This window comes from Myotis yumanensis, unplaced genomic scaffold (genome assembly GCF_028538775.1).
Source record: "Myotis yumanensis isolate MYYU_CA2020_CCGP unplaced genomic scaffold, mMyoYum1.0.hap1 SCAF_3, whole genome shotgun sequence".
Taxonomy (NCBI): Eukaryota; Metazoa; Chordata; class Mammalia; order Chiroptera; family Vespertilionidae; genus Myotis; species Myotis yumanensis.
In genome coordinates, this window is record NW_027223754.1 from 200,789,713 (window position 1) to 200,810,468 (window position 20,756).

A 20,756-nucleotide genomic window follows, 5' to 3' on the forward strand; every position below is an offset into this window, starting at 1 on the left:
CCCTGGCTGGCCCGCCATCTGCCCGGTGGTGGGTGCTGATGTTTCTGGGGCTGATCGGTGACCTCCTCTTCTTGGCAGCTGTGTTTGCAACGCAGGATATGAAGGGGACGGAAGCCTCTGTTCAGAGATGGATCCTTGCGCAGGATTAACCGCAGGGGGCTGCAGCCGCAACGTGAGTGATGGTTTTTCTTTCCAAACTGCCTGGTTTTGTAGGAAATCCTGAGGGAAGGCCTTCCAACAGGCAGGGTCTGATGGCTCTTCATCTCATTAAGCACATTTGTGTGAACCTTGAATTTGAAAGGTGGTGCCGGGGACCTTCCAGGAGGCCCCCCCTTCCTCAATCCACATGTGTGGGGGACGTTGGGCTCAAAAAACACAGCCTGAGAATCAGGTACTGAGATCATTCGTATTAAACTCTTGATTCAGAGGCTACAGCTTCCTAGCAACTTTCCAGTATGCAATTTCACTTGCTCTCCCACCAACCCAACGAAGCGATTTTGTTATCCCCATCTTCCTGATTAGGAAACTGAGGCTTGGGGACGTTAAGCGACTTGCCCTAAATTCTATTATTGTCAGGTCGTGCCCAAGTCACCATTGCTTTTACTGGTAATTTTTGTTTGTTTTTGTTTTGGTTTGAGTTTTTTTTAATATGTTTTTATTGATTTCAGAAAGAGGAAGGGAGAGGAAGAGAGAGAAACATCAATGATGAGAGAGAATTATTGATTGGCTGTCTCTTGCATGCCCCCTACTGGGGATGGAGCCCACAACCAGGGCATGTGCCCTGACCTGGTTCATAGGTCAAAGCTCAACCACTGAGCAACACCGGCCAAGCTCACCAATGCCTTTTGAATATCTTCACCACTATCTGGCCCCAGTCACCTTCATCCCTTACCCATTGTTTAGTAGCCGGCCTCCCTGTGCCTCTCTTGACTACCCACAGTACAGTCCTTGTCCACCCGCAGCCAGAGGGGCTCAAAGTGGATCAGATCATGCTTCTCCCATGCCGAAAGCCCCTCAGGGACTCCCCCTGGCTCTGAGGATGGACTCAGATGCAAATGCCTTGCCCAGCCCACGAGACTCCCCTTGGATGCGTCCCACCCACTCAGCAACAGCTTACCTTGCACCTCTCTCCCTCTCCCCATGTCCCTCAACCTCCTGGTGTGGTCATCCTAAGAAGAAGTACAGTGATTAGGAATGTGGGCTTCAGCATCATATCGACCTGGGTCTGTGCCTCTTTGTAACTGTGTTACCTTGGGCAAGTTCCTTAACTCCTCTGAGCCTCAGTTTATCTGCAATAACAATGCCTTCCTCAGGATAGCAGTTCACACCTACAAAATATTAGAAACAGTCCCCGGCACAATAAAATAGCAGGGATGTTAGTGGTGGCCATTAGCTGGCCAACTCCAAGCAATGTTTCTTTTTAACCCAGCTTCCACTGAACTCCACGCGAACGTGTTTCTAGACTGTACCTCTGAAAATCCTCTTTGGCTTTTGGAATCAAGTAGCTGGACTGAGGTTTCTGAAGTTTTGCTCTTTCCCCTTCTGCAGGCAGAATGCATCAAAACTGGCGTGGGGACCCACACCTGCGTGTGCCAGCAGGGCTGGACCGGGGACGGAAGAGACTGCTCAGAGGTCAACAACTGCCTGCTGCCCAGCGGTGGTGGCTGCCATGACAACGCAACCTGTCTGTACCTGGGTCCCGGGCAGGTAGGTGTGACATGGTAGAGGGCAAAGGGGAAGCAGGACTCCTGGGATGGCTTTTTTCCCTCCCAGCGGTTCTCAACCTGTGGGTCTCGACCCCTGAAAATACATCCTGCATATCAGATATTTACATTACGATTCATAACAGTAGCAAATTTACAGTCATGAAGTAGCAACGAAAATAATTTTATGTTTGGGGGTCACCACAACATGAGGAACTGTATTAAAGGGTCGCGGCATTAGGAAGGTTGAGAACCACTGCGAGTCTAGACCAAGCAAGTCAAACTCGCAGCCCACGGGGCGCACAAGGCCCACAACGAATATTTTTGAAGCCAAGCCAGTATAACGGTATGTAAGAAACATTTTAATAAAAATTTCATAACTTAATTTTTACAATATCCTATTGTAATTAATAATAAACTACCATGTTCGCTCATGACTGATTACTATAATCGTGTTGCATTCACTTCCCTTATGCGCCTTACACACAGGCGCACCATTTCTCTCCACTAATACTAGCAGCGAATATTTTAGCAGCCGATTGCCACATCATTAGTCTTGGATTGACTTGTTTGGTGTGCGCAATAGGAAATATTTTCCTTTTGGAGAACAAGAAAAATAGGTTTATTTGCATTACGCTTATTAATTTGTGCAGTTATTCAGTGTCTGGTAATGTTCAAGAAAAAATATTAATTTTTATTAAAGTGTTCTATTGTTTTATGTTAACAATTACTCAGCCCTTTGTATTCAGCATGTCTCTATCGAAATAAACCTAGGTTTCTATGAAAATTGAAGCTTTTTTTTTTGCGACCCACATAAACTTAAACCTTATTTATTTGGCCCGTGTTAGCCTTTGAGTTTTACATGCTTGCGCTAGACATAGAAGTACCTCTGGAAACCACCAATCTGTTCACTTTTGGTTTAGGGTGGGGTTTTATTTGTTTATGGGTTTCTTTTTATTGATTTCAGAGGAGAAGGGAGAGGGAGAGATAGAAACATCAATGATGAGAGAGAATCATTAATCGGCTACCTCCTGTAGGATCAGAGAATGATCCCGAAGTCTAGGCATGTACCCTGACCAAGAATCAAACCGTGTCCTTCTGGTTCATAGGTCGACACTCAACCACTGAGCCACAGCTGGCCTGTTTGTTTTTTCGATTTTACATATAAGTAAGATCATACAGTATTTTTCTTTCTCTAACTTATTTTACTTAGCACTCAAGGTCCATCCATGATGTTGTTGCAAATGTCAAGATTTCATTCCTTTTTATGGTTGAATAATATTTCATGTGTGTATACATATATATCACATTTTCCTTTTTAAAAAGTAATTTTTTACTGATTTGAGAGAGAGAGAGAGAGAGAGAGAGAGAAAACATCAATGATGAGAAAGTATCATTGATGGGCTGCCTCCTGCAGGCCTCCTACTGGGGATCGAGACCAAAACGCAAGCATATGCCCTGACTGGGAATCAAACTGTGACCTCCTGGTTCATAGGTCAACATTCAACCACTAAACACTGGCCGGGCTATCACATTTTCTTTATCTGTTCATCGGTCAATGGACACTTAGGTTGTTTGCATATCTTGGCTATTGTCAATAGCGCTGCAATGAACATAGGGGTGCACATACCTTTTCAAGTTAATGTTTTGTTTTCTTCAGATAATACCTAGAATTGGAATTTTTTAGTAACATCCATACTTCTTTTCGCAGTGGCTGCACCAATTTCCATTCCCATCAGCAGAGCACAAGGGTTCCCCTTTCTCCACATCCTCACCAACACTTATTATTTCCTGTTTTTTTGATGAGAAGCCATTCTAACAGGTGTGAGGTGATATCTCCTTGTGGTTTTGATTTGCATTTTCCTGCTGATTAGTGATGTTGGGTATCTTTGATGTCCCTGTTGGCCATCTGTCTTCTTTGAAAAAAATGTCTATTCAGATCTTCGACCCATGTTTATTCAGGTTGTTTGGTTTTTGCTATTGAGTTGTATGAGTTCTTTACATTTTTTATATTAACCCCTTATCAGATATGATTTGCAAAATATTTTCTCCTCTTCAGTAGGTCGCCTTTTCATTTTGTTGATGATTTCCTTTGTTGCATTGAAGCTTTTTAGTTTGATGTTGTCACACTTGTTTATTTTTGCTTTTGGTGCCACATAGGTACTATGATTAGTCCATCTTGGAAAAGAGGCACAGAGAAGTTAAATACTTGGCTCACATCACCCAGAAAATAAATCACGGTGTGAGACTCACATCCAGACAGTCTGACTCCAGAGCTGCCCTCTTAGTCACCACCCTTGACCACGCTTTATATTTCTGTAGCACTACAGTTTGTTGACCACTGTCACTTAGCCTCATTGAAGGGAGACTGAGGCAGAAAAAGCTTCTGCTTCAGAATTAATCCAATCCAGGAGAGGTGATGACAACTGTGCTAGGATTGTAGCCACGGAAAAGTACGAATCATGGGCGAGCTCACGGCAGTCTTGTGTCTCTCCAAGCATTTAACAAACAATCGCATTCGTTTCGGACTCACCTGAGTTGCCGACTGCAGCTGAGAAAGAAAAACCATTTCTCAGCATCTGTATTAGTTTGCTGAGGTTGCCATAACAAAGTGTCACTAACTGGGTGGCAATGAATAGCAAAACTGTATTGTGTCACAGGTCTGGAGGCTAGAGGTCCAAGATCAAGGTGTCGGCAGGTGCGGTTCCTCCTAAGGGCTGTGGAGAACCTGTTCCAGGCCTCTCTCCTGGTTCTGGGGGGTTTACTGGCAATCATCAGTGTGCCTTGGCTTAGGCATCACCATGACCTCTGTCTTCATGTGCACATGGCATTCTCCCTGTGTGCGTGTCTGTGTCCGAATCTCCCCTTTTCTGTAAAGACACCAGCCATGTTGGGTTAGGAACAGACCCTACTCCCGTATGACCTCTTCTTAACTGAACGAATTACATAATCACAATCCTCTCTCCAAATAAGCTGTTTTCCATAACAGGTATTCTGTGGTACTGGTTGTCCATGTAGAGGTGGGGCCTGACTCAAACCCGCCTACTCAGAGGGATGCCTATCTTAAATTACACCAACTGCCTCCTAGCCCGGCAATGACCCTGCGCATGGATCTGTGCCAAGTGGAAACTCGTGGCTTATTTCACCTTTCCCTCTGAGACGGAGGGGCCCATTTGTCTAGTGGGATGCTCTTGAGAGTCTGAGTTCTCTGAGACTCTCCAAGTGGCCCTTCTGGGGTAATACATTCAAAATGAAAGTGCCAAGGAACTATCAGATTGCGACGTTTCGTGTGGAATGTGGATGACCAACAGCTCTGGAATCTGAAGTATAAAAAATACCGAAAGCCATTAACGCTGTTCCCTAGCCCAAAGGCTCTGGTTCCCATAGTTCATTGTTCAGCACCACACGAGGGCATGACAGGGAAGGCAGCTGCTTTCCATAACCCCCTGTGCCTCTGTGCTTGGAATTGCAGAATGAGTGTGAGTGTAAGACTGGATTTCGAGGCAATGGCATTGAATGTGAACCGATAACTTCCTGCTTGGAACAAACTGGGAAATGTCATCCCCTGGTGAGTTTCTGGATTTCTTTTATCCTTACCAAAAAAAAAATTTTTTTTTGAGAAAGAAAATTAGGTTATTTCTTACCTGAGCTGAGAAATAAGCAAAATCTCTCTTACTCCCAAAGGGTGTCCCTAAGCAGAATGGGAGTAGTTATTATAACTTATACTTCATTACTCCAAAGCTTGGAAGAACCAACATCTGATTGCCAGATGCAATACAGGACTCTGAGTTTCAGATACTCAATGAATCCTTTTCCATCACAAGTTTGCCCCCAAATGCAGCATGGGACATCCTTCTACTAAAACACATTTGTGTATCTGAAATTCCAGTGAGCTATGTGTCCTTGCTTGTACTTGCTAAATCCGGCAGAGATGTCAAGAGAGACTAAGTGAGAGCTGCATGGGACATGGACACCGGGGCCTTTCATTGCAACATGGAAGGGCCTACAGGTTACTCCCACCATCCTTCTACCCCAAATTTGCAGTTCTACCTTAGCTGGAGCCCGTGACTCACGGATGTAGCTCGTTTCTAATGCTTCTGTTAGGAAATCAAGCCCTTTTTTCCCATCTCTGTTTCATCAGGCAGCCTGTCAGTTCACCTCTGGTGTCTGGAGCTGTGTTTGTGGAGAGGGCTATGAAGGCGACGGCTTTCTGTGCTATGGAAGCGCAGCCGTGGTAAGTCCTCTGAGATGAACCCTGATATAGCATGATCAAGAGACAGATCTTTGTAAAGGCTCTTAGCTGGGGTGCCTTCCTAGCCTTGTGCAAACCGAGTGATTTCATAGGAAATCCCAAGTGATTTTAGATGAAGCAAACTGCTTCTCCCAGATGGTATAGGTGCCTCTCGGGTCACACGTTTCCCACAGGCTGAAGGTTGCCAGCTTTTATTTGACCCCTGCCGTGTACCAAGCAGTCCTGGCTTCTTTTCCTGTTCATTCTACTTCTTGCCATCCCCAAACTTCCCAAATGGACAACTAACTGGCCTCTGCAGAGCTCTCCGTGTGCTCCTGTCTGGTTTGAGTGCCCCCTGTTGGTACCCAGAACACCCTGTGCTGACCACATCTGGCATGTGTGTGTGTGTGTGTGTGTGTGTGTGTGTGTGTGTGAATGCCTTCTGTATACCAGGTGTCTTACTAAGTCCTTACCATGCAGGCACCCCATTTAAAACTCACAGCAACCTCTGAGGTTGCTGCCATTATTATGCCCATTTTATAGAGGAGGAAACTGAGAGGCTAAGGAAACTGCCGCGGGCCCCTCAACTGCTAAGTGAGGAATCCAGCCCATGCCTGTCCAGTGCAGAGCCCACACGCTTCACCGCCAGGGGAGAGGACTCTCTCAGTGTAGTGCATGTCACACGGAATTGTGACTGCATACATGTATCTGCCTTCCCTCCATTGGACCGCAAACTCGAGGGGGCATGTCTTTGCCTTGTTTCCTACTCCACTCCCACTGTTCATAAAGGTTTGTTGAAATGAGAAATAGAGTAAATGGATGAATTTTCTCATCACTTACTTTCTGTTCAATTCACTGCATTTTGGTTTCTGTCCCTCTGCTCAGCTGAAACCATTGGACCTGCACTTTGCCCAAACCAAGAGTCTCCCTCAGGCCCGAGTCCTGGTTCCCGAGGCTGGCTGAGGCATCGGACCCTGGGCCTACTGGCCTGTTCATGGTCCTTTCCACCCTTCACTTCACACTGTTCCTTCTGCTCACCCAGTGGGGCGCAGCAGCTGTCTCCTGACACCCAGACCCTGGAGCATAGACCCAGCATTTTCCCTGCACTGTCCGTGGGCCACGCTGTCTAAAACCTGGCCCCCTGCTTCCGCAGAAAACAAGATGAAGTCCCAGTCCTCAGCCTGGGACCCCGGGCAGCTTCACATGGGCTCAACTCATGTCTTGCAAGTATCCGGGCTTAGCCTGAGCTCAGCTGCGGCTTTCTCAGCTCCATGCCGGCTCTGACCCCTCTCCCGCTGACCCAGCCTCTGGTCTTCCTGCCAGCAGTTCAGGTCCAACTCGTGCCCTCCTCTCCCTCAAAGCAGCCCCTTTAAGGAAGGACATGAGCATCTCAGCTCTTGTACTTCTCTATTTACTAATTTACTTTTTAACAGGTATTTACTAACTTATTAGCCTCAGCTACTTTCTAAAAGACATTGCGACAGCTCTGAGATGTATTGTCTTTATGAAATTTGCATATTATCATGGTTATTGCCGTTTGCCTGGCATTTGATATTTTAAAATGCTCTCCCATACATTAGCGCATATAATATTTATGATCCCAGGTGCAAGCCATCACCACAGACATTGTGCAGATTAGACACGAGTTTTCAGAGCAGTGCAGCGGCTTGCCCAAGATCACGCAGCTCGGAAATGGCCGGCTCAGAGGAAGAACCCGGTCTTTTTTAACTCCAATTCCAGAGCTTTCTTCACTCTATCACGATCCAGTGTACTGACCTGCTGGCCCTGTTGCTATCTTTCCAAGTCTTCACTCCCCCAGGACAAACACAGAAGCCATCTCTTCCCTTTTGTATCCCATACCCTCAGTGCATTCCATCCTGGGACCAGTCGGTCGTGGTGGTTCAATGGGATACATTACAAAGGAGTATGTCCTGCATGCCAGCCTCTATTCTAAGCACGTTAAAAACAGTAACTCCTCCAATTCACACATCGGCCCTATGAGTTGGAGCTTTCCTTATCCCCATTTTACAGATGAGAACATTGAGGCCCAGAGAAATGAAGTCACTTGCCTAAGGAACTTTGGCTCCATGTTCCAAGCCACTACTCAACATTGGCTCTGAAAGGGGGGGATGGGGAGGTCTTTACTGAGCTCTGTGACCTTCAGGCTGTTGTTCCATTTGGAGTTTCTAGAATTACTTTTCTGCCTCAGATAGAGAGGACAACAGAACCACTGAGCCTGAAAGAAATGAGCAGCTCTGGCAACACGGAGATTCCACTAGCTGGGGCCCCTTCCTGTCGGGTCAAGGAGGCTGGCAGGGAAAGGGAGCCCAGCCCGGGAAGGCTTGGTGCTGGCTCCCCAGAAATGTGCTGGGATTGTGCTTCTCATTGTTCCTTCTCTCATGTTCTCCCGCATCTCTCCCTCCCTCCCTCCCTCCCTCGCATGAAATGAATAAGGAATTGTCGTTTCTCTCGGCGGCAGCTAAATTTAACCAGTGGATAAATGTGAGTACCTTTGTTGGAATGTGTATAATTTTAGAAATGTGGGATGCATACAATGGAACACTGAAAATGCAGCTGGTAGGTGGAGAGTGGGCCATTGTCTAGAGCAGAGGTTCCAAACCCTGGCTGCCCTTTTGTAAATAGCCATGCCCCGCCCCTCCCCCAATCCCAGACACTCTGATTTGATTGGTCAGAGGTTTGCCCTGGACATAGGTGAATTCTGAAAGCTTCCCAGGTGATTCTAACATGAAACCAGGGCTAAGAACTTCTGGTCTAGGATCAGCTTGGGTGGTCACCTTTTCAACCAATTCAAATATATACGTGTAGCTTCATTCATCCCAGAGGTCTTTTTTTAAGAAGTCAATGTAATTCATCACTGTAACTCACCAAATTAGAGTTGGGACTTAAATTTTTATTTTATTGATTTGAGAGAAGAGAAAGAGAGAGAGAGGGAGAAAGACAGACAATAGGAGACAAAGACACCTCTGTTTGTTGTTCCACTTACTTATACATTCATTGGTTGTTTCTTCTATGTGCCCTGACTGGGGATCAAACCCACAACCTTGGCGTATTGGGACAATGCTCTAACCGACTGAGCTACCAGCCTGGGCCAGAGCTTGGATTTATAGTTGCAATCTGGAAAACTTCCTGTGTGCTTAGCTCTCGGCCCAGCATGCCTGCGGTAGAATTCCCTCCCCCTGGAAAGTTCTATTACCAAGAATCTCTGCCATCTGTGCCTGAGGGGTCCAGGGTGAACAGCCCAGCCAGCCAGCACACAAGTGGTTTCTCCCCTCGGAACAGACATGTGCAATGTCAGGCCGTGCGTGGTCAGCACCCACTGCAGGACAGCTGTCCATTGCTTCTTCCTGGGGCCTTCTGGCCCATCGCATGGAGAAGCAGAACTGAGAGTCCTGTGGTACATGTTGATGTCCACATAGACCAACCCCATACGCCGAAGCTTGCCCAGGGGTCCTCTGGACCCAGCTCATCCGAGCTCCCGAGAGCACACCCTTCCCAGCGTCACCGTCCTGTTGGTAGCTTAAACTCAGCCACGGTGGGAATATTTACCCCACAGAAATCAGCAAACACTAAGAACCAGGGCATTTTGTTTGTTTGCTTGTTTATCCTGGAGAGCAGATTGTTAAATATCAGCTCACCACTGCTTTTACCCACTAGCTCTGGGTAAGAATGAAAAGTAGGTCAAGTTTGATTTCAGGCCTCTGGTCTCTCAGGCTGAAACTGTTCCTGTAATCTTCCCACCACCCCGCTTTCCAAAGGTTCCAAGAATTCTCAAGGTTCTCTGCACATACACATGCCCACACGTGTACACATGTGCACACACATGCATAATCCTGCCAAGACTATTCTCTGACTCTTCCAGTGGTTCTCAACCTTCCTAATGCCGTGACCCTTTAAATACAGTTCCTCATGTTGTGACCCAACCATAAAATTATTTTCGTTGCTACTTCATAACTGTAATTTTGCTACTGTTATGAATCGTAATGTAAATATCTGATATGCAGGATGTATTTTCAGGGGTTGAGACCCACAGGTTGAGAACCACTGAGACAAATGGGTAAATGACTGATAATGACTCCAAGTGTGACTGGATCGGGAAAACTTGCCTTTGGACCAGGCTCACACAATTAAATAAAAGCAAGGATTTGGGAAAGCGGTCCCTAGGACCACCCCAGTGTCCCTGGAATTACATCCAAGGGAACTGGTCATCTCCGCCAAGCATTACATCAGCCCAGGTCTGTCCGCTAATATGAGCCAGGCCCTTTGTTTTCCTTCTGTAATTCAGAACGCCTCTCTGCATCCCATGCTGTCAGCTGCCTCCAACCTCACTGTCCTCGTGCCTTCCCAACAAGCTATCGAGGACATGGACCAAGATGAGAAAGCCTTTTGGTTGTCCAAGAGCAATATTCCAGCCCTGATAAAGTAGGTATTATGCATTTTATTCTTCATGATATCTTACTGGCATCAGTGTGAACAAGGGCAATGGAGGGAAGCTACATGGTCCTTCAGATAGATTCATGGCGCTAAACATGTTCTAGGACTCCCCTCCTCCCCAGGATTGGAATAGTTAACATTATTGACAGCCCACTCTGGGCTAACTGCTTTATATGTAACCCAGTTCATTTTCCCAACAACCCTATGAGATAGGAATTATAGTTATCCCCCTTTTACAGATGTGGAAACTGAGGCACAGGGTGATTAGGTAACTAACCCAAGGGTGCTATGGCTGATAATTGCAGGGGTAGATTTGAATCTGGCAGTCTGGCTCCAGGACCACTTTTTAATTACTTAGTGAAACTGATGGGTGCACTGGTATTCATTATGGTCCTATGGATTGTTGTTTCAGATACCATACACTCCTAGGCACGTACGGGGTGGCAGATCTGCAGGCTCTGTCATCTTCTGATATGCTGGCCACGTCTTTGCAGGGCAACTTCCTTCACCTGGCAAAGGCAGATGGGGTAAGAGAGTACTATCATTTGTCTGGGTAGTGGAAACATGTCCATTACATTCATATTGTACTTTTAATTTTTTTGTGTTGTGGAAATTTCCAAACATGAGCAAAAGTAGAGCAAGAATAGAACTTCTGACATCCATGTTGGCATCACAGCTTCAACAATTACCAACATATATTGATACATACACACACACACACACAGAGTGATCCTAAAAATGTGGCTCTCTGCCCACTGGTTAGCCACAAGGTTCTTCCTGACAGACCACAGATGAGAATGAAGATTCTACAGGAGAGTGAGAGCTGCTAAATCCATGGACCATGGGCCACAGTCAAAATGTTTCAGAATGACTGTTTTAAAGCATCTCCACCTTTCTGCTCACCAGTGTGAACTCTATGAAAAGACTCACCCAGAAAGTCACATCTTTCTATTCCTCTGGGTGAGGTTGTACATTTTTGCCACTTTGAGTTATATGCATAGTTAACCAAGAGTTTGTTACTATAACCTGCTGGTTCAGTCATTACAGGTTACTAAAATTTTATATTGAGTGAGGGTCAGTCAGACAACAAATATTTATTGAGCAACTGCTATTCTCCAGGAACTGGTCAAAGTGCTGGAGTTAGGGCAGTGCCCAAGGAAAAACCAAGCCCTATCAATGCCCACCTTCTGGCTACAATATGTCAAGGACTTGGATTTAGTCTTCCCCGAAGACGTCTGGCTGCCCTACTGCATGTGGCAGAGCCTTAAAACTCTTTCTATGAATCTCGCAAGATGAGAATGAAGGTTCTACTGGAGAGTGAGAACTGCTCTAAGGCATCTCTACCTTCTATTTATCAGTATGAGCCCAATAAAAAGGCTCTATGACTAGTATTACTTAGATGTATGGGCTTCATCAGATCATTCCTTTTAGGCAGCAGAAAAGAGTTACATATGATCCCATGGATCCTTTATATCTATATATATAAAAGCCTAAGCAACCGTTATGACCAAACGACCGGAACAACCAGTTGACCAGTTGCTATAATGCACACTGACCACCAGGGGGAAGATGCTCAATGCAGGAGCTGCCCCCTGGTGGTCAGTGCGCTCCCACAGCCAACCTTCCATGGCCAGCCAATCTCACCCAGTTTCTCCCCCTGGCCAGCAAACCTCCCAAGGTCCCTGACCCTGTCCGGCAGCTGGCAGGCCCGCAGGCCCCGGCCAACCTGGCCCCAATAGGCCGTGATCTCCGGCCAGGCCTTGGGACCCCATCCATGCATGAATTTCATGCCCCGAGCCTCTAGTATAATTATAATTCTAATGTATTACATGCATATATCAGATTTGGGGGTTCTTTTCTATCGGTGTTCTAAATCACTGATTCTCTTGGCAAGCATTAAGGGGACACCCAGGCTGGTCATGCTTATCCTGGCCTCTATAGATTCAAAGATAAGTCAACCAAGACCTCTGATTGAGAAGATCTAACCATCAAAGACACATTTTTAATGAGTTTATTCCTATGTCTGAATTAAATGTTTCCCTTTAACCAAAAGAGATATGTGAGGTGGCCAGGAATGTTTTCTTCAGGGCTTCTGCAAATGTGACTTTGGAGCTGCTCAGGGTGACACCAGTCCCCTCTGTACCCAAAGTGCCCAGGAAGAATTTCACATGAAGGGTGATGGTGGAGATGAGGAGAGGACACAGAGAAACCAGAGAGGGTGGGGCCCCGTTGTCATGGTTGGTTGGTGGCCAGGTGGGTGGCTAGATTAGTTTTTACTTAACCCCATTCCCCTTGTAATTGTTCTTCTTGAAAAATAGCTGGATGCTGACCAGGAAAGTCAGTTGCTGTCTGTGTGAGTTTGCCAGAGCTGCTACAACAGACTGGGTGGCTCAAGCAATGGAAATGTTTTTTCTCACATTTTTGGAGGCTGGAAGTCCAAGATCAAGGGGAAGGGAGAACTGACTCCTTCTGAGAGCTGGGGAAGGAGCCGCTCCGGGCTGTCCTATAGATGACTGCCCTCCTGTTCACATGGCATCCCCCCGCATCGCTACATCCAAATCCCCTCTTTTTATAAGGACACCAGCCATGTTAGATTAGGGCCCATTTTAATGAACTCTTTTTAACCCGATTACCTCTGTAAAGATCTTAGCTCCAAATAAGGTCATATTCTGACGTAATGGGATTAGGACTCCAACTTATGAATTTTGGGGTAGGGAGGGAAGACAATTCAACCCACAACATTGTCTACAGTGTTTTTCAAACAGCAGAGTCACTTTAGTGACCTCAACCAGCACTTTTAAAAAATATTTTTTCTTGATTTCTGAGAAGGAGGAAGAGGGAGAAAGCGATAGAAACATCAATAATAAGAGAGAACCATGGATCGGCTGCCTCCTGCATGCCCCACACTGGGGATGGAGCCTACAATCTAGGCATGTGCCCTGACTGGGAATCATACCCTGACCTCCTATTTCATAGGTTGATGCTCAACCCTGAGCCACACTGGCTGGGCAGCCAACACTTTTTTAATGAAATAGAATGGAGTAGAGTAAAAATCAATGACCAGTTGCCTCCCACATAGTAGAGGAAAGTACTATTTCATTTTGATTGAGTGTGTGTGTGTGTGTGAGAGAGAGAGAGAGAGAGAGAGAGAGAGAGAGAGATGTCTAATGGAGCACAATTTAAAGGTATTTCTAACTGTGGGTCATGATCCAAAAGGTTAAAGGTCACTGCTTCTCAGAAAGTAGAAAACAGCAGAAATAACGTCTATCCCTAGGTGTACGCAAAGGAGACTCACCTTCCCACTGTGGTTTGCATTTACAGAACATCACAATTGAAGGGGCGTCCATTGTTGATGGTGACAACGCAGCCACAAATGGAGTGATACACATCATCAACAAGGTACAAGTCCATCCTCCCGCCCAGGCAGCTTCTCTTCTCTCATTTACCCTCCTGGACAGTATCTCTCTTTTTTTTTTTTTTTTGAGGGGGGAGTGTGGGGGTTAAATACTTAGCCTTAACATAAAAGTAACCTGTATTGTGCTTCATTACTTTTCTTTTAAAACTACTTAGAGGCTCTACTCATTCAATCAGACTCAGTTACTATCTACTCAGCCCCTGTTCTACAGTGGGCCCTATACAAAGTGTGGCCACATAGAGCATATTTCTTACTTATGGGAGCATCTCACAAGGCACACACAGCCTTGGCCTTTTTTTTAATCTGCAGAGGCACTCTCAGGACTGGCAGTAGCCCTGACAATGGCAAATGTATGTGGCATGAACGCAGGTGTCACAGCGTAGCAAGTCCTGCCAGCACCTGCTAACAGAATTCTGGGGCTTCCTTTCTCAGGTTCTGGTTCCCCAAAGAGGTCTAACTGGCTCCTTACCAAACCTGCTCACCCGGCTGGACCAGATGCCTGACTACTCCATCTTCCGGGGCTACCTCATTGCAAGTACCGCATTCTCCACATGACTCCCTTGCTCGGGTGACCAGGGAACAGAAGTCCCTCACGCATGCTTGTCTCTTTCCATCACAGCAATATAACCTGGTGAACGCAATCGAGGCTGCCGATGCTTACACAGTATTTGCACCACACAACGACGCCATTGAGAATTACATCCGGCAAAAGAAGGTCACCACTCTAGTAGGTATTGGGAACAAGAAGCAGGAAAATCAGTTTCTGGAAATTCAAATGTTCAACATTTGACAAAACTCCCTTTCCATAGCCAGATACTTAATAGAAAGTCCTGAGGAGACGCTCTGATACACACTCCTCCCCCATATGCATGCGGAGCTGCCCACTTGCTGTATTTAGTTTCCACCCCTGGAAGCACACATTTGGGCCCCAGGACCTGGGTGTGTGTCCATAAGACACAAGTGTTCAGGTGTCCCAAGCCAGTACCGGGAATATAGGGGGCCCAGTGCAGGGGGCCCAGTGCAGGGACACCTCCTCACTCCACGGGATCAGCCAGCTGCCAGCAGTCCCTGGCAGGAGATTGCTCAGGCCTGAGTGGGACCCCAGTGACAGGACACTCTCTCTGCAGGGGACACAGATCAAGCTCTTTCATTTTTTTAAATATATTTTTATTGATTTCAGAGAGAAAGAGAGAGAGAGAGAGAAAAGAAAGAAATATCAATGATGAGAGAGAATCATTGATCAGCTGCCTCCTGCACACCCCACACCGGGGATCGAGCTTGCAACCAGAGTATGTGCTCTGACTGGGAATCGAACCATGACCTCCTGATTCAGAGCCATGCCAGTTGAGCAGATAAAGCTCTTTAAAACATCCCATCAGCCTTCCTGTCATGACCCCTGACATGAAAGGTAGGCTGTGGGGTGGAGACCCTCTCTTCTCAGCAGTTCTTTAAAAAAAATCATCTTTAACATCCTCTCCCAACCTTCCATGCCCTCATTCTGGATTTTAGAATCATCTGATGAGTTGTTGAGCATCGCAGGTGGAAAACTTGCACTTTCTCCAAGGTGATCTGTCTCAGATTTAATATTTAATGTCTATTGTGCCCGGTTGCCTGGGTCAAAACCTCCGGTTCAACAAGCTGTTGCCCCTGCAATGCCCACAGTGCCCGACACATCGGCGTAGACGACGTGGTAAGTGACTGGGGACTGGCTGGCCTATTTCAGTTCTGTGTGTTGCCCAGGAGGAAGACATCCTCAGGTACCACGTGGTCTTGGAGGAGAAACTGCTGAAGAATGACCTGCACAACGGCATGCACCGGGAGTCCATGCTGGGCTTCTCCTACCTCCTCGGCTTCTTTCTCCGCAACGACCAGGTGAGGGCCTTTCCCTCCAGACTCTGGAGTGGGTGTCTTAGCTCCTGTCACCTGTCATCCCTTCCATACTGGACTCACCAGGGCTTCCTTTTTTAAAAAAATTGATTTCAGAGAGGACTGGAGAGGGAGAGAGAGAGAAACATCAATGATGAGAGAGAAAAAATTATTAGCTTCCTCCTGTACACCCCCCACTAGGGATCAAGCCTGCAAGCCAGGCAGGTGTCCTAGACCAGAACTGAACCTGGGCCAGTCCACAGGCCAACGCTCTATCCACTCAGCCAAACTGGCTAGGGCACTCACAGAGCTTCCTAAACCTTATCAACAAAAGACAGTGGTCTGTGTTTCCCCATAAAGGAATGACTATGCCAGGCTCCCACTCACTGTGCCTGCCCCCAGCCTTCAGATAACCAGTGTGGCTGACTAATCACAGTCCTGGAATCCCAGCAGTCACAGGTGCCCTGCAGTACTGACTCCTATCAAACCCAGCAGACACTCCCCAAGCAATCTCCCAGGTAGAAGGGAACCTGCCAGAAAAACCTAACTCCCAGGAGGTGGCACCGGCTCCTGGCCATAAGGAGCCTAATGACATAAGCAGGATGAGTTAACATTATCATTGCTTGACTATAGAGACTGTGGTCCTAGGATTAATTGACCTCCACACCAGTATTTCAGTATTTATCTCACACAACTCCTAAATATTTAAGTGTTTAGAATTCATTTAAAAAAAAGAATTAGTGAGACTAACTATTTAATATATTTCAAGTATAAAAATCTCATTCACATATTTCAAACATCAAGTAAGATCAATCAAGTACCAAAGTAAGAAAAGTCAACAAGAAACTCACAACGTTACTCAAGTACAGATTCTCATGAGAAAAAAATAATAAAAACAAAATTGTTAAGACAATTTATTTTATTATTTTTATTAAGCACTGAATTAAAATAAAGGTTAATCATTGGCCAAGCTCCACAGAGGTATTCCAGGGCCTGTGTCAACTGGAAAAAGCAGTGGGAAACCTTACTGATGGTGTCAAATTGTGATTACAACACACATTTCTAAAACTCCAAGATGCTGAGCTATTTTAAAATATCAAAATGGCAGAACTCCTGATGCTATGATACTGTTGATTTGACATTGAAAAGTGAATAATATGCATAGCCCATGGACATAGACAACAGTGTGGTGAAGACCTGGAGGGGTCAGAGGTGAAAGGGGTCAATCAATAGTATTATTTGCTTCTCTTTAAAAAGGGCAGTCTTACAAACACTCTTCTCACTGGTATCATCATTAAATCACAAGTGAATTTTGTGTACATATTTTTTAATCTGCTTGGGTAGAGAGAATTTTTCTGACTCGTTATTACTTAGGGAATAATCGATCTTCAAATATTTTTCTCTGACTCCTACAAACATCTCACCTATTGTGTAATAACTTTGAGGAGATCCTTTTAAATACATTTTCTTATTTTTTTCAGGAAAAGCAATTATTATCATTAAAGAACCTACTTTTTATCTATGTCATTTTTCACTTCATCATGTAGAATGACTTCTAGCACCATTAATTGAATCAATTTCAATTTTGTCATGTTTATTTCCCATTTATTCAGATCTTAAAACAGAGGTTTTATTTCACAATAAACAACTGGTTCTATCTTATAATCGAGATTTTACTTTTATCGATAACTCACTTTCTCTTAGGACAATGTAGATGCAGAAAACTGTTCTCTACATGAGTAAAGTTGTGTCCAAATCAAAATTTGAATGTAACACAAAACTCCCTGGATGTGTCACAATGAAAATTATGAGTCAGTGGAAGTTCAAACGTAAGCACTTAGTAGAGTCATTTTAATATTGCTGCTACGAGGAGTTTGGGCGATGTTATTAAGCATTTGTAAGCTCTTATTGGATATGAACTTGACATTTGCTTAGTACAATAAAGAATTCCCCCTTTTCCCAAACTCAGATCTACCACATCTACACACACACACAGACACATACACACACCACCCCAATTTTTCAAAGAACAGTTTGTTTCCAATTATATTACTTATTTTAATGAATAAATTAATAGATTCACTTATTTTTATTAATCAATCATTAAGGGATCCTCTCCTTTAAAAAAATCAGAAGAAAACAAATTTCAAGCTCAAGTTGAATTTGAGTTGGCAACATATAGGTACTGACTTAGTACCCATGTTTGGATGCTTATGAACCCACTAGGCAAAGATGGATGCAAACATTCCATAAACTCCAAAAAAAACCCCAAGGGAAACACTGGATAATGCTGACCTCCGAGCAGTCTCCACACACTGGGAAATGATGCTTTTTACAAAAGAGAACATTGAGATTCAGAGAGGAGACGCAACTGGCCCAAGGTCACATGGCTCAGTGACCAGATGCAGGACTGTTCTCAGGCTCCTAGGCCAGACCTCTTCCCACTCCAGCGTGCTGCCTTTGGGATGACTATTGGAATACCTTTTAGGCTGATGTCATATTGATATCCTCCAATCCCCATCTCCCTTACTCCCCTTAAAGTCACTACAATAAGAAATTTACATTTGACCCTCTTGTTCACAGCTCTACGTAAATGATGCTCCGATAAACTACACCAATGCAGCCACTGACAAGGGAGTGATCCACGGCTTGGGCAAAGTTCTGGAAATTCAGAAGAATCGATGTGATAATAACGACACCACTATTGTACGAGTAAGTTATATGCAAGGCTAACGATGCAGCTAAAGAGTGTTGTGGGGGTTTTTTAAGCATAAGATTCATCTATTAGGATATCCCAATTCAGTTCAAAACACACTGAGTGAGCCTCTCTGATGTACATAGGAACCTACCCAGCTGCGGTTCTACAAAGATTAGGAAGACATGACCTCTGCCCTCGGTGGGCTCACAATCTAGTGCAGTGAGTTGTACCTTGGATGCCTGGGAGAGGCTACCTGGAGGGTTGTGTTGAGCAGGATTTTGAAGCCATGGTCTTCCTCAAAGGGACAATGTGTCATGCCTGCCATAGGCACAGGGAGGGGACTGTGGTACTTGGCAGGTACTGGCCACGCCTGGTCTACAAGGAGAGAAAATATGGAAGTGGATTATTTCAGTATTGGAGACTTTTCACTCCAGTCCATTGGATGGCGTAGCATCTTTCAGTAATAGTAACAGCTGCTGACATTTATTGGGCACTTATGTTTTACATGTATTAACCTGCAGAATTCGCACAGCACCCTACAGAGTGGGTGCTATTACTGTTCCCATTTTGTTGATGGGGAAATGAGCCACAGAGAAGCTAAGTCATGCACCAGGTTCACAGAAATATCAGGTGGCAGAGAAGGTGTTCAAATCCAGGCAGTGTGGCCCCAGAGCCCGGACTGCACACTGTACTCTCCAGTCGGGGCTGAGCGAGAGCTGGGCACATTGACCTCCTCTTGTTTTAGGAACATGTCACACTTAAGAGTCTGTCATTCTTAAGCTGTGCCCTTTGTTTCATAATCGTGTGTATATTATCTCCACCCTGATCCCTCACCTGGACTCCCAAGGCTGGGCACCGAATCTGGCCCAATTCACTAAACCATGGGTTACCAATAAGTGAGGGTTGTTGTTAAAGAAATTCAGATTCAAATGAGATAAGACCTCCACACCTTAAAGGGTTATTAGCATCAGAAGAATATGGTGGAGAAAAGCAATGATCAAATAACCAAGACCTGAAGTAGTTCAAGTGCTTGTCTCTGAGAATATTAAAGAGGTTGACCAGAGGAGTTTCCCTCATATCTTTCTGATTTTCAGTTCTATATCCTAAAACCCTCAGCTCTTAGGTCTGGGAAATATTTGCAGCCTCGTTTTGCACTAAAAGCAATAACCATGAACTGTTCTCTTTGCCTCTGTGTTCTGTCAAGGGAAAGTGTGGGAAGTGTCCCCAGCAACCCATCTGCCCACTTGGAAGTAAACAGCTAGTGAGTATTTTTCCTGCTCTGATAAAGTCGTTTCTGATCCCAGCAAGATCCAAATTAGAACATGACTCCCAAGTATCCTCCATTGTTCACTTCCTTCATTCCTTCATTGTTGTACGCATCTTTCTAAAGCCTTGAGTCCAAATTTTAATTAATAAATAAATAGAGACAGCGGTTCATCTTAACCAACGCACAACGCAGAGAGAGAGATTTCTCACTTTCTACCAGTATATATTCCGGGAGCCAGAGGAGGCCAGGAGCAAGACAGCTCATCCGCAAAGGCAGCTTCCATATCCAAAACCAAATCCAGCCCAGATGAGCTCCCCCTGCCAGAGTTCCCTTTACAGTTGGAGATACAACTAATTTTCTCTAAGGAACAGATGGCGAACTTGGGGGAAGTAGGCCTGTCTTTGAATCAACTACCAACCTGTGTTTCTCATAGCTCTTTATTGTAAAAGCGAATTTTTTATTTTTTTTTATTTTTTTTTATTTTTTACAGAGAGGAAGGGAAAGGGATAGAAAATTAGAAACATCGATGAGAGAGAAACATCGATCAGCTGCCTCTTGCACACCCACTCCTGGGGATGTGCCCGCAACCAAGGTACATGCCCTTGACCAGAATCGAACCTGGGACCCTTCAGTCCACAGGCCGACGCTCTATCCACTGAGCCAAACCGGTTAGGGCGTAAAAGTGAATTTTGATCGTGCTCCAACCATTAGAAAGAATGGACACTCATGTACCTTCCAGGGCACGGTAATAATCATTTATAACGGACACAATGCTGATTCTCTCACTTGAGTCTTAATGTAATTTTTGTGTATGATAGCTCTTAGTAAGTAGCCTGAATCCATTCTCAGACCAAGAAAGCATAGAAATCAATAAGTAGATAGAAATCAAGGCTCAGATCAACCGATGTGTAGTGCTGGTAGGAAATTTTTGTCTGGCTTACTCTGTGATTCTTGCTAGCTTGCGTTAGTTCTTTTCACAGAGTACTACCCGGCAGTGTAACTCCTTGGGTTTTGCCACCTGGTGTTGTGGCAGCCAACATTGTTTGAGTGCCTTCTTTCTTGTGAAGCAGCTCTGAACACCCATCCTGTCCCTTCCCAGAGCATTTCAGTCACAGAGACAGCCA

At 45.2% G+C, this 20,756-nt stretch overlaps 1 protein-coding gene across 1 annotated transcript in view; it reads left to right on the plus strand.

Moving 5' to 3' along the window:
* STAB2 (stabilin 2) overlaps positions 1-20,756 on the plus strand; it is a 136,051-nt gene that overhangs the window by 51,579 nt on the left and 63,716 nt on the right. Inside the window, exons 24-36 of the mRNA XM_070410924.1 lie at positions 79-172; positions 1,549-1,707; positions 5,176-5,271; positions 5,845-5,937; positions 8,389-8,436; positions 10,238-10,374; positions 10,799-10,913; positions 13,708-13,785; positions 14,234-14,332; positions 14,421-14,528; positions 15,542-15,673; positions 18,251-18,379; positions 19,570-19,626. Of these exons, the coding sequence (XP_070267025.1) occupies positions 79-172; positions 1,549-1,707; positions 5,176-5,271; positions 5,845-5,937; positions 8,389-8,436; positions 10,238-10,374; positions 10,799-10,913; positions 13,708-13,785; positions 14,234-14,332; positions 14,421-14,528; positions 15,542-15,673; positions 18,251-18,379; positions 19,570-19,626 (1,345 nt within the window). The remainder of the gene's footprint in view (positions 1-78; positions 173-1,548; positions 1,708-5,175; positions 5,272-5,844; positions 5,938-8,388; positions 8,437-10,237; positions 10,375-10,798; positions 10,914-13,707; positions 13,786-14,233; positions 14,333-14,420; positions 14,529-15,541; positions 15,674-18,250; positions 18,380-19,569; positions 19,627-20,756) is intronic.